A 19,416-nucleotide genomic window follows, 5' to 3' on the forward strand; every position below is an offset into this window, starting at 1 on the left:
TTTCAGTATTTTTAATTTTTCAATATAATTAATCTGCAGCTGTAGGTAGTCCAAATTAGCAAAAGGACATTTATTCATTCTCACAGGAAATTTACTTGCTCCAACAGCAACACAGAAAATCTTAAAGCAGAACAGTAAAAGACAACACACAAGCACAAGACCCAGAAGTGTTAAAATCTTAAGACATTTTTTGCTTAGGCTTCTGTGTTCTTGGCTCCTTCATGCTTTCTTTAGTTTACACCTTTGTTTGCGGGCGGCATGGTAGCGCAGTTGCAGTTGCCTGTGCAAGGATACAGCGTGACCCTGTGTTAGGATATAGCTGGTTGGAAAATGACTGACTGACTGACTACTGTATATGGGTGCATTTTACAGCCAGATGCAGAGCTGTCACAGTGTTTGTGAGATTAAAGTACAAAGATACTGTTTCATGAACTACATCATAAATGATACGATTCATAAATATTCAATATTCTACTCAAACCTGGTGTAAGAAGACGATATACTGCACCCGACCTGACACAGATTAACACGGAGGCACGTGTAAAAACAAACTACTTATTTTTCTTCCGCTGAAGGACATGTCTTCCCTGTAATCCCTCCAACCACAACACAGTCCCAAAGCACAGTACAGTCACCAAGCACCTTCTTCTCTCACCACCACTCCTCCTCAGCAAGCTTAGTCCTCCACCTCCCGACTCTGGCCGCCGAGTGGTGGTCGCTGGCTCTCTTTTATTGGGTACCCGGAAGTGCTCCAGGTGGTTGATTGCCGACATCCGGCTGCACTTCTGGGTAAGGCGAAACCAGTGCCCAAAAGGGGCCAGCCGCTCCTGTTGCAGCACCCCCTGGCGGTGCCGGCGGAACACCACAGAGCTGTACAGATCTCCAACCCCCATGAAGCCCTGGGGGAGTCCGAGGCACCACTGCAACCCAGAGAGGCTGCCATCTAGCATCCAGGGGGAGATACTGGGCTTCTCACCCTTGTCACCATGGCAGATGTGGTGAAGGGTGTCCCAGCCAGGCATGGGCCCTGGCCATCCGTCACACTGGTTACAGAATCACACAAGAAAACACACTCACCTTTTCAATTGCGTATGTGTAATTGTTTTCATACTTTTTAGCATAACATATTTTTATTCCTCATACTAATCTCTTGAAAATTTTTAAAATATGTTAAGAATAAGAAGGTTTTTAAGGGTATCCTTAATAAAAAAAAAAAAATGAAAAAAATATTATAGTAATATTTATATTTCATGACTGGAAAAATAAAGACAGTCCGCAACATTTTCAGAAGAATAAATTGAGATTGTTATTTATTTATATGCACTGTGAAAGCATAAAATTCAATGACATATTACATATGCTATTTTGTTGCAAAGAAAAATTATTATATACATATATTACAGTCATGTAAAAAAGTTTACTTTATTTTAGCAAGTGCTGCTGCTCTTCTGTCTGTGTTTTGAAACAATGCTCGGATCAGGCTTTTCACCTCACTGGAGGAAAACTCAGCTGCCAAGGGTCCTTTTCCATCTGCCCACCTGTCACAAAAATTAGGAAAATAAATTCATAAATCTTAAATTACTTTTCTTATTGATAAAAAGTGTGTTCAGAATCTATATTGGATCAGATTTAATAAAGAGAAGGTAAGAAAGTATGTATCTACCCTAAATGTAGCTCATATAAACAAAGATATAGTTACTTGAAATGTTATCATTTATTTTTCTTGGTTTGTCCATGGGCTATAAAGTAAAGGTAACCTTAGGAAACGGACAAGAGAACCTACAGTATATATCTCAAGTACCTGTCCACAATCTCTTGCAGACTGGCCTGTAAGACAATCATTAGCTCCTTGAAAGCCATCCATTTCTGAACATACACAGGAACTTCTTCCTGATATTTCTTGTTTTTATCTGGCAATGGGGTGAAAACCTGTGGACCTTCTTCAACAATAGTTTTACACAGGGAATAAAGGATGTCCCCATCTTCAGAGGAAATGTCCTACAGAAAGATAGTAAATGACAAAATGAGATCAGAACTTTTCACAGCGTTATTTTAAATACAAAAACTATCATATAGAAAATAATTAACTTTTGTTAAACCCAGATTAAAATAATCCACAAATTTTTATTTAGGAAAGAATTCTTTTATTCTTTAAATTAATTAACTGCTTTCTTTATGAAAATCCTACAAAACACAGCTTAACATAAATAAAAAGTTAACAGCTCAGCAATTTAAAGTAAGTCATCAATTCAAATACTGCAATGTGGTTAAACCAGGCCAATGTCATGAGTCCTGGGAAAATGCACCGTGCTTATTACACTTTCACTTAACAACTCAGTAATCAGCTAGAACAAAGGTAACGAAACCGCACTAGAACCTAAAAACACATGTTATAGGCAGGGTCACATCACACAGAAACACAATCTAAAAAATATGTGAAAAAAAAAAATGATAAAGACTTACGAAATGGCAGCTGTCATATTACTTATGATATTATGTGTACACTGGTACACTGTCACAGATTGAAATTTTAAAAAGCTAAAGTTAAATTGATCATTTGTTCATAAACTTAAATCTGATCAAGTAATTTAAAAACAAATAAAATAAACATAACAGACAAAATTACTTTCATATACAGAGCTCACGTGATGATGAAAATGATTTTATTCAAGGAAAGCCTACATATATGGTTCATTTGAACAGCTAAAATAACATTTTTAAACAATGACTGAGCAGTAATAAATAAGTAATAACATTAATATAATAGGTTCCATCTATACATGAACAAAATTAATTAATACAAATCAAAAAATAAAGTTTAAGAATTGATACACAAATTCTGTAGGTCATGAGAATTTAAATTATAAATACGTACCTCTAGTGTGGTTATTTTGTGGATAATCTCAGAAATGGCAGTGTTTAACAGAGTACCCATTGCTTTACAATATATGTTCACAGGAAGAACATCTTGCCATACTTTCCCCAAGCGTTTTAAATGATGTAAAACCTGCAACATTAAAAAGCAAAACTTACAGAAAATGACACATTGATATCTGTGAATACTAATAGAAAAAAGACTTGCATCTCATCTCATCTTTACTTTCTATTTTCATTAATCTTCATGTACAACAATAATGTATCCCTTTGACATCAGTATTAAGGCTTTGTTTCATTTGTTCTTCTAAGATGTCTTTATAAAGATTTTCTCATTTTGCCACTCAGTGATACCTTCTACATGAAAAAAGCCTTGGTAATGCACAGCTGTAACTATATAAATGTAACAGAGCAAATTATATACGGAGATGACGCTGGCACCACAACATTAAATGATTTCATACATTTGTAAATGTTATATTGAATGCTTTCAAATTTTTGAGGTACAGGGCCTACTGAAGTGCTGAAAACTGTTAATTCATGGTTATCTATTCATTAAAGTACTATATTACAAAGAAACACTACCCAAAAAAAACAGAAACAACAAAAACCAAAATAAAATCATTTCACATTTAAGGTGCATTTTCTCTTGAAACATCACTGCATAGCTATTGTATGTTTCTAGTCTTAAATTATGGTGAAATTCCCACTATAGACGATGAAATCAAATAAACTGCAATTCACATATTAATGTATACAAAAACATTTACACAATCAACAAGTGAAAGAAATTTTAAAAGCATTTGTTCACACACGGATATTTATTATCTATACTTTTTATTCATTTAAGATAGGGGCTTAAGGAAATATCAGTATATATTTTCAAAACACTTAGAATGTTATTTTAAAATGCCCACTCTTGAAAAAAATGAAACATACATGAAAAAATAATTTCATCAAAGCAAAAGAAATATAAATCCCATAACTGGCATAATTATATTGAAGCAACATTAACTCTAGCTGTATTATGCCTGCATCTAAATGCCAGATTCATTGTACATTTTAAATTCTCTATGCATAACTTAATTAACCAGTTAAAGTGAAGACTTCAGTCTCCTTTTTAAAATTTATTTAAAATGGAATACAACAATAACCCTCATTGTTCAGTTTTATGGCCTTACATATATTGATCCATCCAGCATTTTATGACTAACTCCACAACTAAAGGAACCAAAGGCATCTGTGCAAGGTAATGGAAATATAGGCACACTCATTATCTGATTTTGTACACAAGCCAGAAGTTGCACTAAAAAAATCTGCAAAAATGCATAATGCTTTATTACTAATTTTACAGAAAAAAAGTTTAAAACGTGTTAATAAAATGAAGGAGAAACACAGTTTGTGGGAACCAAGTTCAGTAGTTTAACATCTGCCTTTGTGTTTATGTGTTTTCACCTAGAAATACTACGCATCAGTCTTGTTACAGTTTTACTTTATCTATGGTGAAAAGTTTTGATAGCTTAATATTAACCAGACATTATTTTAGCAGCTTTCACAGATGCATGTAGCAGAGTTACATTAACTTAGCCATGTTTTTTTTAATTTAGTTTTTAAGATATTTCCATTGTAATATATGATATACAGTGGGAGTGTGGTGGGTTTTCTGTATATGTGAATCCATACGCTTATAGGTGTCACTATATGAGTCAGACTGATATAATCTCTGCTTGCTGAACAACAGTGTTAACCTTCAGCATATCTTTGTATAGGATGCATTTCTCTTTGCTCTAGTCTGCTAATGCACTCTTGGACGTATTTGTTGTGAATAAAATTACTGAGAATTTTATTTGTATTGTAATCATGAATCATTGCCTGCGCTCCTATCCCCACTCCCCATTAAATCTAAGTGACCTCTCGCTACTTTTTTTGGTGTCAACCCTTCAGTAAAGCAATATTACTCAACTTTAAATCACAACACACATACTGATGGCATGAAAATACATCACTAAATGATAACTGTGAGGCACATGGAAATGAAAGTACAAAATATTTGAAAATTGTGAATAACTGTGCACTGCACTAATATCTGAAGAAGAGCCTGCCCTTAAAAAATAAATACCCTTATAAGTAGCTGTGATATTCTACCACCTCCACATCAAATAATAAACAAAGTAATAAGTTTAAAATCTATCACCATGAATGAGAAGTTAAGCATATGAAAATGAAGTCATGTGAACCGAGTCTTAGCAGGCTTATACATTGATAACTACTGAATGTAACTGTAAAGTGCAAACTCTGTGGGGAATTAAGTTATTTTGGCCCAAGAAGGAGCATGGATCCAATTAAAAATAAAAGAATTTAAATCATCCAGTCACCAGTGGATGTATATGATATATGAAGATCCATAACAGGAATGAATGATAAACACTTTAATTCAGTCTGGGTCCCACTGAAAATAGCTTCCGGATAATTGTAATATACAGTGGGGCAAAAAAGTATTTAGTCAGCCACCAATTGTGCAAGTTCTCCCACTTAAAAAGATGAGAGAGGCCTGTAAATTTCACCATAGCTATACCTCAACTATGTATGTATGGATGGATGGATGGATGGATGGATGGATGGATGGATGGATGGATGGATGGATGGATGGATGGATAGATGGATACTTTATTAATCCCAGGGGGAAATTCACAATTGAGAGACAAAATGAGAAAAAAAAAATCCAGAAAATCACATTGTCTGATTTTTGAAGAATTTATTTGCAAGTTATGGTGGAAAAAAGTATTTGGTCAATAACAAAAGTTCATCTCAATACTTTGTTATATACCCTTTGTTGGCAATGACAGACCACTCCAGGACCTTGAAATGCTTCTTACGAAGCCACTCCTTCGTTACCCGGGTAGTGTGTTTGGGATCATTGTCATGCTGAAAGACCCAGCCATGTTTCATCTTCAATGCCCTTGCTGATGGAAGGAGGTTTTCACTCAAAATCTGACGATACATGGCCCCATTCATTCTTTCCTTTACACGGATCAGTCATCCTGGTCCCTTTGCAGAAAAAAAGCCCCAAAGCATGATGTTTCCACCCCCATGCTTTACAGTTGGTATGGTGTTCTTTGGATGCAACTCAGCATTCTTTCTCCTCCAAACACGACAAGTAGAGTTTTTACTAAAAAGTTCTATTTTGGTTTCATCTGACCATATGACATTCTCCCAATCCTCTTCTGGATCATCCAAATGCTCTCTAGCAAACTTCAGACGGGCCTGCACATGTACTGGCTTAACCAGGGGGACACGTCTGGCACTGCAAGATTTGAGTCCTTGGTGGCGTAGTGTGTTACTGATGGTAGCCTTTGTTACTTTGGTCCCAGCTCTCTGCAGGTCATTCACCGTTCTTGTGATCATTTTGACCCCACGGGGTGAGATCTTGCGTGGAGCCCCAGATCGAGAGAGATTATCAGTGGTCTTGTATGTCTTCCATTTCCTAATAATTGCTCCCACGGTTGATTTCTTCACACCAAGCTGCTTACCTATTGCAGATTCAGTCTTCCCAGCCTGGTGCAGGTCTACAATTTTGTTTCTGGTGATCTTCGACAGCTCTTTGGTCTTGGCCATAGTGGAGTTTGAAGTGAGACTGTTTGAGGTTGTGGACAGGTGTCTTTTATATTGATAACGAGTTCAAACAGGTGCCATTAATACAGGTAACGAGTGGAGGACAGAGGAGCCTCTTACAGAAGAAGTTACAGGTCTGTGAGAGCCAGAAATCTTGCTTGTTTATACTTATAAATACTTATTTTCCACCATAATTTGCAAATAAATTCTTTAAAATCAGACAATGTGATTTTCTGGATTTTTTTTCTCATTTTGTTTCTCATAGTTGAGGTATACCTATGATGAAAATTACAGGCCTCTCTCATCTTTTTAAGTGGGAGAACTTGCACAATTGGTGGCTGACTAAATACTATTTGCCCCACTGTACATCCTGGAACTGCCTTTCCATTTCAAACCAGAGTTTAAATAAAGACAATAAATTCAAACACAAGCGCAATCTGTGCTGATATGCCTAGTGTTATGTAGATATGATGAATGCTATCTCTATTTTTTTAAATAGTAAAATAAGAACCATATTATCAAATTCTTTTAAATTCATGTCTGACCTGCTTGACGGCTTTACTTGCTGCTAAGTAAGCGCCTTCATCATCTAGGTTTGAAAAATTCCTTGCTGTTGATAGTCTTTCCAGAAGCTCTGCCTTTTGAGTCCGCATCTGTGCCAGGAAACATTCAGTACCTAGTCAAGATGTATTAAAGCAGAGGAGTACTGAAGTAAACATTTTATTCCAGATAATGCCAAGTAATTTCTATACTGTTCCAATTTATACTAAATATCCCTTTGCTCTCCCACCTATGCTTGTGAATTTACACAACTTTAACTTATTAAGGATAAATGAACAAGTGCAGTAGGTATAACTGATTATTTGCTCTGCTTAGCTTTTAGAATACAAAGAGATTCTTTAAGGGCTGATAAATGACATTTGTCCTAAAGTGCACTACAGTATAGCGGGACTAATTTATTGTGAGTGGGCAAAAGTGTAAAATGCACAATTTAGTTAGAATTGTAACATTTATTTAACAAAAATGTAGCACAGACTCAAACTCAAATTATTGAACCACCACAAAATCCTCAAAAACATTACACCACTCTTCAAATGAAATTATCCATTATAATACATTCTTGTTTATCATGTAGCCAGTGACTGTTGACATGTAGCATTTGGCTAGAATTTCACTGTACAGTGATCCCTCGCTATATCGCGCTTCGCCTTTCACGGCTTCACTCCATCGCGGATTTTATATGTAAGCATATTTAAATATATATCACGGATTTTTTGCTGGTTCGCGGATTTCTGCGGACAATGGGTCTTTTAATTTCTGGTACATGCTTCCTCAGTTGGTTTGCCCAGTTGATTTCATACAAGGGACGCTATTGGCAGATGGCTGAGAAGCTACCCAGCTTACTTTTCTCTCTCTCTCTCTCTCTCTCTTGCGCTGACTTTTTCTGATCCTGACGTAGGGGGATTGAGCAGGGGGGGCTGTTCGCACACCTAGACGATACGGACGCTCGTCTAAAAATGCTGAAAGATTATCTTCACGTTGGCTACCTTCTGTGCAGCTGCTTCGTGAAGCGACATGCAGCACGGTGCTTCGCATACTTAAAAGCACGAAGGGCACGTATTGATTTTTTTATCTGTCTCTCTCTCTCTCTGCTCCTGACGGAGGGGGTGTGAGCTGCCGCCTTCAACAGCTTTGTGCCGCGGTGCTTCGCATACTTAAAAGCAAACAGCCCTATTGATTTGTTTGCTCCTTTGAAGAGGAAGATATGTTTGCATTCTTTTAATTGTGAGACTGAACTGTCATCTCTGTCTTGTCATGGAGCACAGTTTAAACTTTTGAAAAAGAGACAAATGTTTGTTTGCAGTGTTTGAATAACGTTTCTGTCTCTCTACAACCTCCTGTGTTTCTGCGCAAATCTGTGACCCAAGCATGACAATATAAAAATAACCATATAAACATATGGTTTCTACTTCGCGGATTTTCTTATTTCGCGGGTGGCTCTGGAACGCAACCCCCGCGATAGAGGAGGGATTACTGTATTCTGCATATGTGACAATATTACTATTACTATATCATTCCAGATTCAAATTCAGAGACAGATACCTAGTTTCTCTAGTTCATTCATGTGCACAAAAAAAAAAAAAATCAGAAACTTAGCATCAGGATATCCATTAATCCTCTTTACAGAACGGCCAATTCAGAAACAGCATTAGTCACCCGGCAGTGTGATAACCTGGATTATGAGTTCAACTTTAATATTAACTCTGTACTTAAAACAATGTTGTTGCTATTCTCTTTCATGATGGTGATTACTACCTGCAGAGCCCAATTTAGCCAATGGTACAACTGCCAGCTGCGAGTTCTTTGCAAGCAGCGTATTATATGACAAAGTACTGTAGGTGCATAAAGACTCAAACCAAAATTATTGTACTGTACATTTTCTTTTAAACATATGCTTCCATTATTATTAATAAAAAATGTAATAAAAATAAAGAAAACAGAAAATATTCTTTATTTATTAATTCATATGTGCAGAAATCTTTAATATAGGTTCAAGTATATCATCAAATTTTAAATACAGTACTTCTTTAGCTAATCTCACATTATTAAATTACTATGTACTATATCTTTCTCTAATTTAAACAGGAAAGATTGCTCTGATACAACAGTAAACAGGTTGGAAATAACTCACAAATACTCAGACATATAACAAAAAACTTCATCTTCAATCTGCAAAGCATTTGTCACCTTCCAATTTTTATTATTTTAAATGAGAAGTGTAGTATTTCTACTGATAAGTCAGTAAAAATTATACATTGTACTCAAAAATAAATGGACAGTTTTGCCATAATGATAATTAATTAAATATGGGCAATGTGAACTTAAGTCAGACGCATACTTATGGTTAATGTCTAGCCAAAGTATTGTCTGTGATAAAGAGACATCTGGTTTGCAGATTATGGCTTAGGAAGTACAAATAATCTAGTTGTGATTTACAATAGCACTTTATAAATCAGTATATCTTAGCCTTTACATTTCACATCTCACGGTGGCAGTGGTAGTGCTGCTGCCTCACAGTAAGGAGACCAGAGTTCATGTTCTGGATCCTGATGTGGAGTTTGCATGCTCTCCCTGTGTCTGCATGGGTGTCCTGCGGGTGCTCCGGTTTCCTCCCACAGTCCAAAGACATGCAGGTTAGGTTGACTGATGATTCAAAACTGGATCTACTGTGTGGCTGGTGTGTGCATGTGTGTGTTTGCCCTATGATGGATTGGCACCCTGTTTAGGGTTTGTTCCTGTCTTGTAACCTACTGAACCTGTTCAAGACTCAGAAGGTTAGAAAATAACGGGACATTTAAAATTGAAAACAATTTTGGTGTTATGTTCCAGTAAACAGAAACTAGTTATATAATAAAGAAAAAAAATAAAGAAAAAGTTGAGTATCTTACCAAGTCTCCGGAACCCTGGCACCAGATCAACAAAAGTAGCTGCTCCTTCACACAATGGTTTTGGAAGATGGTATTTGAACTGGTGTCCAAGAGTTAGCAGATTGTGAGCGATGAACATACAATTGTTGTGGTGAATGGCTGCCAATTGAGGAAGCTTTTGAAGATTTTCTCTGAAGTGCAGAATACAAAATATTTGCATTAAATAAAACCGGATCTAACTCTCTACTTCTGTTTTATGGTGCACTTGAGAATGCACATACTCTCACCGATCTTCACTTCATACTTTGAGCTATGGTGGAGCAAAGAACATTAAACAAACTAATGTCTAATAAATAATTAAATGTGCACATGGTGTGGAGATTAAAAAGATAAAAACTCATGTTACATATACTTCAGGAAGCCCAGAATAAAATGAGTACAGCACCAGTACCCTATGCCACTCCACAATGCCAAATGTGTTTCACACAAAATCTTTACAAATGATTCTAGTATTACATGTCAGAATAGTTTACATTCATCATTGAAACCTACAGCAATAGCCTATACCATCCAGATCACATCTTTAGTATTCAATTTTGAGTCACCAATTAATCCACAGTATGTCTTTGGGGTGTGGGAGGAAATCTCATTACCCAAAGCAAAACTATAGAGAAAGGGCAAATTTACACACTCTATACTGACAGTGACCAAATTCAGATGAACACAACACCTTCCATGTGTTCCTTGCACACAACCTGTAAAGAGAGACAATCAATGGTCCTCTAAAGGGATGGATACATTCTAATTCCCAATGACACGGTCAGAATAGAAAGATTAAGAATGGGGATGGTTTCTTCATTATTTAAAGCATCTGCCAATAAACAAAACTTTGTCATACCTCACCAATGTTTTCATTATCTTGGCAGCAGATGTTTAAATTCCTTGCACATCTTTGAATGTACTGTGCATTACACATTATTCTTCATTTACCCCATTCCTGACATTGATACATTAATATATACTATCATCATTGTCATACATTTGCTGCCTCAAAAATTAAATTATCAGCTTCTTTTCACACTATATCCAGAAATATAAATTATTAAATTTATTTTAAAATCATTTATTTATATAATAAAAATATGTATTACGGTACTTCAGTATTGAAAATAAAGTGCCTTCTATTTATCGAATTTAATGTATACATTGTATACATGCTCCTCACTAAACATTATTATGTACTCTTTACCAAAACTGGTCCTGCAATGTACTAAATATAATATAATCCTTTGGAATGTATGCATTTCTTCAAAAACTACTAATGAAAATTCCATGGGTTAGGGGTATCAGGCGTTAGTACATCACTAGATCAGCACTGCCACACCAGATTTTTTTTACAGCACTCTTTAAACTAGTAAGGTTACTATTTATTTCTTTCATTTGATTATGTAAATTAACTATGGGCTTTGTAATTTCTCTTTTGCATGAGGTGGGCATCGTGAAGAGTAGGAGGGAGTTGTCTTTGTAACTAAATTAAACAAGAAAAAATCTGTAACAAACTAAAAAGATAGTAACAGTAATTCAGTTTCTTACAAGAGTTTTACATTTTTAATTACAAGGTATATTAAAGTATGGTGGGCAATGTTGTTAGCACTCTACCTCAGATACCGTTTCCAGACCTCACACCTTCTCTCCATTTTTGTGTTTTTCTTTTTTAACCCTCACCCCACAACACCCAGTCCCAAACGCTAGGTCTCATACCACCTAAGACTTTTTTGTGTGTTAAATGACGACTTTGAACTGACTCTACAAGGCAGAGTGTGGGTACTTCTGTGAACATGCCTTATGACAGGCTGATGCACCTCCCAGGGTTGGTTCCTGCCTTGTCTCCAGTGCTGTTTAGAGGGGCTTCTGCTCTTACAATTCAAACCTGGACCCTAGCAGTGAATGGATAGCTATTTCAATTAATTCCACATTAGTAGGACATATTTGAAATCAGCAAACCAGAAAATTTTGTCAATTCTTAAAACCTAGTCAGAGCCATCCTTTGCTGCTCACATTCAACCCCACAACTTTTATCAGGAACAGACACATTTTTCTATCTTTTAATAGCAAAAAAGTGCTCTTCATGAAGGTACTATGCAAAAAAAAAAAAAAAAAAAAAAACCAGCATCCATGAATTTTTTTCTTTATAAACTGCCAGAAAAACAGTGGATTGGCCACAGCTTGGACAACAATCCCAAACACTTTCCAATTACAATATGTATATATATTTTAATTACGGCCAACCACAACAAACATGTAAATATTCTAAAATTTAAAAAAATCTATTCAGTTTAGTTCACCGAGTCTTGAAATGTTATGAATAAAAAAAATGATACAAAAACTACCGAGAGAGAGAGAGAGATTTGCCGCACCCACCACATACAGTGGTAAGTACTCACTAAAAAATGGTATAAGGAAGGACACCTGGTGATCTCCCTACAAGATAATGGATGCCCAAAGCACATTGATGCACGTGGGGAACAAAGGCTAGCCTGTCTGTTTCAATCCCTCAGAAAAGCTACTATAGTACAAATTGCTAAAAAACTTAAAGCTGGCCAACAGAAAAAGGTAAGAACATACAGAGCATTACATCGCAGCTTGCTGTGTATGGGGCTGCATAGTCACAGACTGGTCAGAGTGCCCATGCCTAACCCAGTCCACCTTTGAAAGTGTCTACAATTGCCATGTGAGTGTCAGAACTGGACCATGAAACTATGGAAGAAAATGGCCTGATCTGATTAATCACATTTTCTTTCAGGTAATGTGGAAGGCCAAACGTACATGCATTATTTACCTGGGGAAGAGATGGAAGCAGGATGCACTATGAGAAACATGGTAAGCTGGCGGAGGCAGTGTGATGCTCTCTGCAATGTTCTGCTAGGAAACCTTGGGTCCTGGCATTCATGTGGATGTTACTTTGACACGTAACACCCACCTAAAGATCGTAGCAGGCCACATACCACTTCATGTCATCAGCACTCCCTGATGTCAGTGGCCCTTTTAGCAAGATAATGAGCCCAGGCACACTGTCTTGTTCCTCAAACCATTGCCAAACAAATTTTGGAAACAGTTTAAGATGATGAATTGGGCTCCAGATTCCCCACATCTCAACTTGATTAAGCATCTGTGGGATGTGCTAAAAGAACAAGTCTGATCCTTAGAGGTCCAACCTCACAACTTAGAGGACTTAAAGGATTTGCTGCTAATATCTTGGTGTCATATACAACAAAAGAGATGTTTTGGCAAGGGGGACCTACACAATATTAGGCAGAAGGCTGTAAGTCTTGAAAAAAGATACCACATTCAGTTCCTTCAGAATATTTATCCATAGAAGTAACTGGACAAAAAAGTGTAATACTATCCAATCTGATTATCCTAAGAATTATACTTCTAAACATTGACTAATCCCACCTGTTTGTCTTTTTAATAAATTAGAGAAACAGGCATTTAATTACTATGGATGTGTCTTCTTGTAAGAAACATACTTACTTATGATAGGTTGGAACAACATCATAGAATAGCTGGAAGATGTTACGAACAGTATAGAAAAGCTGAATAGCACTAAAAGAAAAGAGAAAAAAGCAATGGATGGGTAAACATAATCAACATTTTTAAATTATCATATGTAAAAATATTACTAGGGGATTAGTAGTAAAAATAATTGCAAGAGATGAAAATTCTGCACTTCAAACTCTAGAAGCTTCAATGTTAAAACTGTATGCATTTAAGGGCTTCTTTGACAATGATCTTTTCCTTTGGTATACATATTATTCCACTGTTCAAAGACTTGCCCCTTCACAAAGGTACACAAAAAAATGTAAATATTTTCTCATTATACAGAATTAGGATCAAAACTATTGAAATACCAATAGGTATCAATTTTAACATTTTAAAATGACTTTAATACTCATTTTTCATTTATCAATTCTACAGCCTACATTACAAATGCACTTCCAGTTTTCCATGTCTTGAGTTGCAGCCCCATTTCCATCAAATCACAGGCGTTAATAAGATGGCAATTTCAGTAGTGTTGAGGCCTTTATCAGTATACTTAACTGAGAAAGGGGGCAGCCGGAGTAATGTCTGGAAATGCTTTGGCTTTGTAGCAAATGTGGATGGAAAGCCACAAGAAACACAAAAATCTGTATGCAAGAATTGCAAGTGAGTCTATACAAAAATTTTTAAGAGGTATCTTATTTCTAATTTACGTACACGTAGTAAGTTTTCAACATTAATAAGTGTAAACATGTAGACTGTTGTGTTTGAAGTAGGAATGTGATTTTTATCTTTTTTTCTACATGTTAAAACATTTTTATTAATATTATTTTATATTAATATTATATTTTATTACTTATTATTAATAAGTCAAATTGTTTTTATCTGTGGGTCACTTTCATTCTGTGCTGTTCATTCAGAGGTAACACTCTTTCGCTCTGTCACTCCCTTGATTTTTAAACCCTTGTCTTGAAGTCTCCTGCCATAATGCGTTACTTTCTTTTATTTTATTATGTGCGATTTTATGATTGTATTTCATTTCTGATATAATGTAAGGCACTAACTTTTTACTGCTCAGCTGTATAATGGCCCTACTACTTTGTGTGTTCACAAACTTCCAGCTGTGCTTCAGAGCATATGTTTAGTAATTAATTTGCAGGGCAATCACAGAACAGCACACTGACATGCTAATCGTTCTTGAAAAAAAAAAAAAAAAAAAAAAAGTTAAAGACATTTTAGATTATTCACACAAAAATACAATGTGCACGGATTGCATGTATGTAGAGCCTTTAAAGTGTATTGAATATCAAAAATGATACCAAATTTCAATACTTTTCTTAATATATCTAAGTTCAAAATCTTGGTATTGTGGCAACCCTATAGAGGATAAATACATGTTAATTTGTGAATTTAAGAAGATTTCACTAGTGCAGTGTTTCCAAGGAAAAGGGTAATTGAAAATGTTACCGTTATAAGAACTATGACTATATAACTCCTTTGCTTATTTGTCTGTGATTGATTCCAGTTTAATTTGATGAAGAGTTCAAAATTCTCTTTGTAACCATACACTGCACGATATATTTTGTTTGTTCTCACTAAAGCAACTAAATTAAATTACTGCTACAGTTAAATATAATCTAAAAATATCAGTGTGAGTTATAAGCCTCCCAAAAGTGAATTTAGACAATTTTGTAAAGTATTATATAGGAGTGTATGAATGGATTTGATTTGATTTAGTACACTTTGTGAGATTTTTACACTAAAGCAGCTAGGATAACTGACTTCACAGTTCAAACTGAATTCACTCTAGTAAATTAAATACATCGTTTCAAAAGTGCACAAATAAGGACAATTACATTACCGAAAAAGCAATAACCGAGATAAATTGGCATGACTGAAGATTCTCTGTCATTTTTTCCTGTTCCTTTTGCACTGTCTGTAATATGCTAGATTTAGAAAACTTAGAAAACCTAGTTTTATCATAAACAGCAGACAGGATCGAGGACTGCTGTGCTTTTCATGAACAGCCTAAAAATATCCCATTTAACACACTTAGAACGCAGTCTTTTTATTTTCTTCCAGCTATATATTAAAAACCTCATTTTGACATATAAATCTGTGAATCTTCTAATTTACCTTACACATCTTATTAATACCTTAACTCCAGATACTACATAATTAAAAGACATTTGTTTTTTTAAAGTTCAAAGAATTGATAAAACTACAGTAAGGTGTAAAGCCTTCACCTACAGAGTTTAAAAATCTGTCAAGATCTACCAACCAATACAGCATACACACCATTGATATCAAGACTCTAAAGGTCATTTCATTTAGCACATTATATTCTTGATAAGAGTTGCTGGTATAGAGTTTATCGGAATGACTTAGTAATAATCACCTCCAGACAAAAATTCACCTCAAGGAGCCAGTGGCTCCTAAAATAAAAGGTTTTAGATTCATTTAGTAAGCTTTGATTTGGGTGACAAATAATAAAATATGTGAAATATTAATCTTTCAATCTATTACCTTTCTAACCGCCATGTGTGTGACTAATTCTTTTCCTTCTTCTGTGCAGCAGATCCTTCCCTTCTGCTTTTGTGTCCGTCTTGATGATTTGGATAACAATGTCAGTATAACTTTAAAACTATGTACAATTGTAAAGAACAGTGTATTATACTCGGGCTCTGGTCTGTGTCACTGACCATGAGAATGGCATTGTCAGAAGGCCATCCAGTGTAATGTGGTCTTCTTTTACTCTTGTTTAAGGTGAGCCAGTGTTTGACACATGGCTCAGGATCAAACTGCTCAAGAGATGGGTCTTCTATGCTGATCCTGACTAAATCCTCCAAGAGATATTTTACTCTGTTCTGTGCTGAATAGCCACCTTTCCACTGAGCTGCTGAAGTAGATGTTGAGTATTATAGAAAACTAACCATATTGCACAGAAAGACTTCCCACAAACCTTTAATCAGATTTTTAGATCTCCACTCCGTTTGTACAGCCCCTTCAACAAGACTTCTTGATACTAGTTAATAAAAAAGTGTCAATCTCATTTTTTCCAAAAGTGGTTACACCATCTGGTCATGAATCATGATGGAAGACTGATAAACAACAAATGATCGCAGACCCATGTGAGCTTCCTTGCTTCTGTATTACCCCATATATTTTCAAACCAGCTTTACAGTTCCTTTATTGTAACCTCCCCTTTTTTTCTGAACCTGCAATTGAAGGTCATCTCTGAATTGGTGAGACTTGTACCTTTTAGTTGGATATTCTAAAAGGTAATGCCTGTATCGGTACTACTCACTGACTTCCCCCGCTTTTTAGCTTTCAGTATTTCCCAGAGATCTGGATAATCTAATGTTTTACATGTTTTCCTTGCATATTCAGTCCTTCATTCATTATTCTAGTATAAGCATAAGCAACCTCTCCTTGAAATTTTCTTTATCAGGTTTTCTTGGAGATTTCAGAGAATTAGGAAAGATACCAGCGGACTTGGAACCAAAATTAGGATTGAGTGGAAAAAATTACGTCAGCTTCAGGGACGGCATTAGCGTTTTTGCTGCCCAAGGAGAAGCTGTAAAGGCCCCCTGTCTCAGCCCCTTCCCCATTATTAATAGATGATGTCAAACAAAAACTAGTACTTTACTACATAATGTGAGATCTGCAAAATCCTGTGAGACCCTACTCAATGCCAAAATGTGGATGACACATCTATTGAGGGCTGAGGAAATTACAATTTTGCAGCACTACTGAGGCAAGTACAAGTTTGCAGTCTTTCTGTGTAACACGTCCGGTGGCTGATGGTTCATACCTTACACCATTGAACACTTTAAAATGGCCACAGATCTGGCCTACTATTTTCTTTTCTGTCTTACCCCCTCCAGGATGACCCCCCCTTTCCAGCCACGGATCTGTAGCTGCTGGACCTACCTGACTGATAATGTCACTGCTTGTTTGCTGTGTTTCTGTGTACTGAAGTGGTAGTTCCCCTGGCTGTTCCTGCTTTGAGTTAATAAAGCTGGTTTTCCTGAAGCCTTTGGACTTAGCCTTGTTTTCTGGGTGCAACAGAGTAACTCATGTGTCACAATTTATCAGGTAATTGAACATAAATTTGACTTAACATTTTTAGTAACTGCGTATATTTTATTTCTAAAATGTATAAATAAAAATAATATATAAACATAATAATATAATGGGTAGGTTAAGAATAATTATAAAACAAGCATAATATACATATGTTAAATATACAATTCAGGAAATGCTAAGGTTGTAAAGTGTATGTTGACCAGCTCGGTGATCAGGCACAACTTCCCCAAGTTTGGAGGATTTATAACGGGCTCATAAACGATTCTAAAACCACTCCCAAGTGCAGCCAATTTGTTTAAAAAAATGAAGGATGAAACAAAAAAAAATCAATGTGGTGTATGTATCCAAAATATCCATCCATCCATCCATTGTCTCCCGCTTATCCGAGGTCGGGTCGCGGGGGCAGCAGCTTGAGCAGAGATGCCCAGACTTCCCTCTCCCCGGCCACTTCTTCTAGCTCTTCACAAAGTACTGTAGTATTTTGTGAATAGTCATAAAATGAACGGGAAGCAAACTAGGTGAGATACAACGTTTTTTGACTTTTCTTTTCCTATAAACTGCACAGAAAAATGTTATTTTTTTCTCTTGGGAGTAAATTGGAACTTTGAATTTGTGGCTAGCAGTGGAACGGAACTTGCCATCTATATCTTTAGTTTGGAGAGGGTTAAAGTAAAACTGCTGCTGTTTTTCAGAATCATTTTAATTATAATTTATCTTCACCTTAGGTGTTGTTTGTCAAAAAAAAAACAAATAATCTATGACAGGAAGTGATCTGTAGCAACTTACCAATGGCTAGTACTGTTAGCTGCCTCAGACAATGTTTGATAAGCAAGTTCCATCAGCTTCTGAACTGATTCACTAATACGGCAGACAGGCATAGAAAAAGTGTGTGCATTTAGCTGATGTTCATTTTCCAAATTCATTATTACTTTGGGTGACACCTTTGCAACCTTTTCCACATTCATCTTCTCTTTAGGAACAGGCAGTTTAGGTGGAGTAACTTTAGATTCTGGAGATAGCTAAAAATAGAAAGTAAATACACACATTTAAACTATAGACTTCCAACTTTCAATTCCTTCTATGTTAAAGAATCACTCCACTATAAAAAGTAAATTCTTACAATCCAAACACTAAACTACAAACAAACATTTTTGTTAATTTTTGCATTAACCTACTGTGGAACTGCCATTTACTTTAGTAAATATCCAATAACAATGCCTTCAACAAAATTATTTTTTTCATTATCTTTATTGTTCAAACACAATGGTCCAGTAAAGAACTTTCTAATTCTGTGAAAATATTATAACTGAACTATATTTTTTAAATTTACAACAAACAGAAAATGTTTATATATTAACATTTTACAGTAAACTACCTCTTAATATATGAAAGTATATAAAACTGCAAGGCAACTACACTTTATTTTGTATCTTAGGGATAATATATTCCTGTTTTATAAATAAGATTTTTTTTAAAATTACAAATTAGACAGACAAAAGTGAGAAATAAAATAATCACTGAAACATGGCCAGACATATTCCACATGTCCACTAACCTTCACAGTGTTGTGTATCTCAGATGTCATCAAATTCCTGGCTGCAACAATCACATCCTGGCATTTCTTGTTAGCAAAATGCGAGTTTACGTTTCTAGCATACTTGAGTAAGTCTGTAGTACAGTCCTTTAGAAAATGCATTTCTTTAAGATTATTTTCAAATTCTTCTGTGTCTTTTATAACCTGGAACGAAAACAAAAAACTCTTTTAAAGGCACAAAAGCATAATTACTTTGCAGTGAAATAAGATTTATTTTTTCTTAAAACATTATGTAAGAGCAGTGTGACCACTTGTGCCTGGGATGATATGGGTTTAAGG

General features: G+C 35.6%; 1 protein-coding gene across 1 annotated transcript in view; it reads right to left on the reverse strand.

Annotated features, from left to right (window-relative positions):
* Nucleotides 1-1,281: 1,281 nt before the first annotated feature.
* The window catches only part of zw10 (zw10 kinetochore protein), a 34,437-nt gene continuing 16,302 nt past the window's right edge, over nt 1,282-19,416 (reverse strand). Inside the window, exons 9-16 of the mRNA XM_028810303.2 lie at nt 19,099-19,281; nt 18,330-18,562; nt 13,449-13,520; nt 9,936-10,105; nt 7,032-7,162; nt 2,876-3,007; nt 1,802-1,998; nt 1,282-1,538 (exon numbers count right to left, since the gene is read on the reverse strand). Of these exons, the coding sequence (XP_028666136.1) occupies nt 1,418-1,538; nt 1,802-1,998; nt 2,876-3,007; nt 7,032-7,162; nt 9,936-10,105; nt 13,449-13,520; nt 18,330-18,562; nt 19,099-19,281 (1,239 nt within the window). The 3' untranslated portion in view covers nt 1,282-1,417. The remainder of the gene's footprint in view (nt 1,539-1,801; nt 1,999-2,875; nt 3,008-7,031; nt 7,163-9,935; nt 10,106-13,448; nt 13,521-18,329; nt 18,563-19,098; nt 19,282-19,416) is intronic.

Source organism: Erpetoichthys calabaricus, chromosome 9 (genome assembly GCF_900747795.2).
Source record: "Erpetoichthys calabaricus chromosome 9, fErpCal1.3, whole genome shotgun sequence".
NCBI classification, from domain to species: Eukaryota; Metazoa; Chordata; class Cladistia; order Polypteriformes; family Polypteridae; genus Erpetoichthys; species Erpetoichthys calabaricus.